This window comes from Diaphorina citri, unplaced genomic scaffold, assembly GCF_000475195.1.
Source record: "Diaphorina citri unplaced genomic scaffold, Diaci psyllid genome assembly version 1.1 scaffold1504, whole genome shotgun sequence".
Taxonomy (NCBI): Eukaryota; Metazoa; Arthropoda; class Insecta; order Hemiptera; family Psyllidae; genus Diaphorina; species Diaphorina citri.
Window position 1 is genome coordinate 77,303 of NW_007378930.1, and position 2,866 is coordinate 80,168.

Genomic DNA, 2,866 nt, shown 5'->3' on the forward strand with positions numbered 1-2,866 from the left:
ATTTAAGTAGATACATCCCAAATATAAGCGAAGAGGGCCTTACTTTAAGGTACCTCAGAGGGTCTTTAATCCACCCCGCCTACCTGAATTTTAGTCTATTCCTACACGGCTCTTGTAGTTCCTTACGCTCCCTCCTTACGCGGCGGTCCGGCTAAAAGCCTTTTTGAACTTATAATATTGTATAACTAAAATAAAATAGATTAAAACACCTGCACACCGTTCTAAGTCTAGCTGACCAAAGTATCTCCAAACAGACAATCTAACAAGTGCTAACAAGGTACTGAAAAGGGACTCGCCAAAAACACGCGCGAAAAGTCTAAGCGGGTGGTTGGGTTCTGAGCAGGGCCCAAAGGTCAAAAGGTCCAGCGCATATTTGGGGACGATATACTATCGGGTTGCCAAAATTACTACTTGGTGCAAACTGAGAGTAAGTTGGAACTTTCGACGGATGAGTATGAGCATCAACCTAAAGTGTGTCTAGCTCACCCCTGCCTTTTCGGTCGTCGTCGTGACGTAAACCTATGGGATGATAAGTGACTAATTGAGTGGGCAAACAATGGAGGACTATTGCTATTCTAAAAAAGGTATAGACTTACTCATATGTTGGGATTCCTTTATGATGTCCGCACAAAGTATTTGGCACAGAAGTGGCTCCCCCCAAAGAGTTTTTGGGGTAGTCTTACGTTACTTTTGCTCGGTTCTGTCTACAGGGTGATAAAAAAATACTGTACGCGGCATTTTTTCAGCTTTCATCATGTAGGTACCTACAATCGATAACGTTGAAAATCTAACGGTACTTGTTCAGAAGTTACGTCAACGAAATGTTGATATAAAAGGAGCTTCTGCTTCTTTATACGTCTGCTGAACTTTCTACTAAACACTTTCTCTATTATGATTAAATTCTTATGAATTCCCCCTAACTCACCCGCTCCTCTATTTAAGGATCTCACAAAAACTATAAATCGATAATAACTTACTAAATTATTTCCTTCGAAGGGTTAACTAATCTTGCATTCCTTCTCGCTACCCGAATCTTTTCCTCTCCCACTCTTCCTTCACCTAACTGCATGGAAATAATTCGCGATTTTTGCGACCCCCCCCCATACCCCCAACCACACACACATACAATGGCTGAGCCTTTGGATTTAGGGACCTAAACACGTGTTTTGGCACTAAAAACTGACTTTTCAAAATTTCAGCCCATTACGTTACTTTCCTTCCTTTAGACAAATGTAAAAATCTGAATGGATACAAAAAATACTTCGTAAGATCGACTATTTTATTTTTAATTTGAAACAATATCAATTTACTTAGGTTTTGAAGAAAAAAAATTCTCATTTTTCAGGAAAAACTTCATAAGTACATATCTACGATTACTGGAATACATAACTCATTGGTATACATTCTTTCTCATTGGTATACATTCCTGCTGACCAGAATAATATTAGACGGCAGTAATGGAACCTAAAGTCGAGGAATCACAAGAACATGTTGGAGCGTCACCATCTTTATACGACCCTTTTCGAGTAATAAAGCGTGAACCCCTAGATATACCATACGAAGTCACGGTGAAAGAAGAATCTTATGAAGGCGACAGTATAAATGTAGAAGAAAACAATGGAAATGATGCTGTTACTAGAGATTGTTTGGAGTTTTTCAAATCACACGATTCCACTTTGAAAAATGAATCCGATCATGAAAGAAGAAGTATCAATTACAATTGTCAGCAGAGTTATAAAGTAGGAAAACTGAACAAAATACTACACCGGGGTATCAGATATAAATGTGATCTGTGTTCAAAGGAATATTTTCACAAAGGGAGTTTGACAGAACATAAGAAAAGACACCAGGGTATCAGATACAAATGTGATTTGTGTTCAAAGGAATATTTTCACAAAGGTTATTTGACAGATCATAAGAAAATACACCAGGGTATCAGATATAAATGTAATTTGTGTTCAAAGGAATTCTTACGCAAAGATATTTTGATAGAACATAAGAAAATACACCAGGGTATCAGGTTTAAATGTGATTTGTGTTCAAAGGATTTTTCATTCAAAAGAAGTTTGATACTACATAAGAAACTACACCAGGGCATCAGATATAAATGTGACTTGTGTTCAAAGGAATTCTCACGCAAAGATAATTTGACAGATCATAAGAAAATACACCAGGGTATCAGGTTTAAATGTGATTTGTGTTCAAAGGATTTTTCATTCAAAAGAAGTTTGATACTACATAAGAAACTACACCAGGGCATCAGATATAAATGTAATTTGTGTTCAAAGGAATATTTTCACAAAAGGAGTTTGACAGAACATAAGAAACTACACCAGGGCATCAGATATAAATGTGACTTGTGTTCAAAGGAATTCTCACGCAAAGATAATTTGACAGATCATAAGAAAATACACCAGGGTATCAGATATAAATGTAATTTGTGTTCAAAGGAATTCTTACGCAAAGATATTTTGATAGAACATAAGAAAATACACCAGGGTATCAGGTTTAAATGTGATTTGTGTTCAAAGGATTTTTCATTCAAAAGAAGTTTGATACTACATAAGAAACTACACCAGGGCATCAGATATAAATGTAATTTGTGTTCAAAGGAATTCTTACGCAAAGATATTTTGATAGAACATAAGAAAATACACCAGGGTATCAGGTTTAAATGTGATTTGTGTTCAAAGGATTTTTCATTCAAAAGAAGTTTGATACTACATAAGAAACTACACCAGGGCATCAGATATAAATGTAATTTGTGTTCAAAGGAATTCTTACGCAAAGATATTTTGATAGAACATAAGAAAATACACCAGGGTATCAGGTTTAAATGTGATTTGTGTTCAAAGGATTTTTCATT

At 35.9% G+C, this 2,866-nt stretch overlaps 1 protein-coding gene across 1 annotated transcript; it reads left to right on the top strand.

Moving 5' to 3' along the window:
• Positions 1–1,258: 1,258 nt before the first annotated feature.
• LOC103516195 (zinc finger protein OZF-like) lies at positions 1,259–2,866 on the top strand (the record flags this gene model as incomplete). Its single annotated transcript, XM_017446951.2, has 2 exons — positions 1,259–2,182; positions 2,264–2,866. Coding segments are annotated over exons 1-2 (1,328 nt in total), but the record flags the coding sequence as incomplete, so codon positions are not given.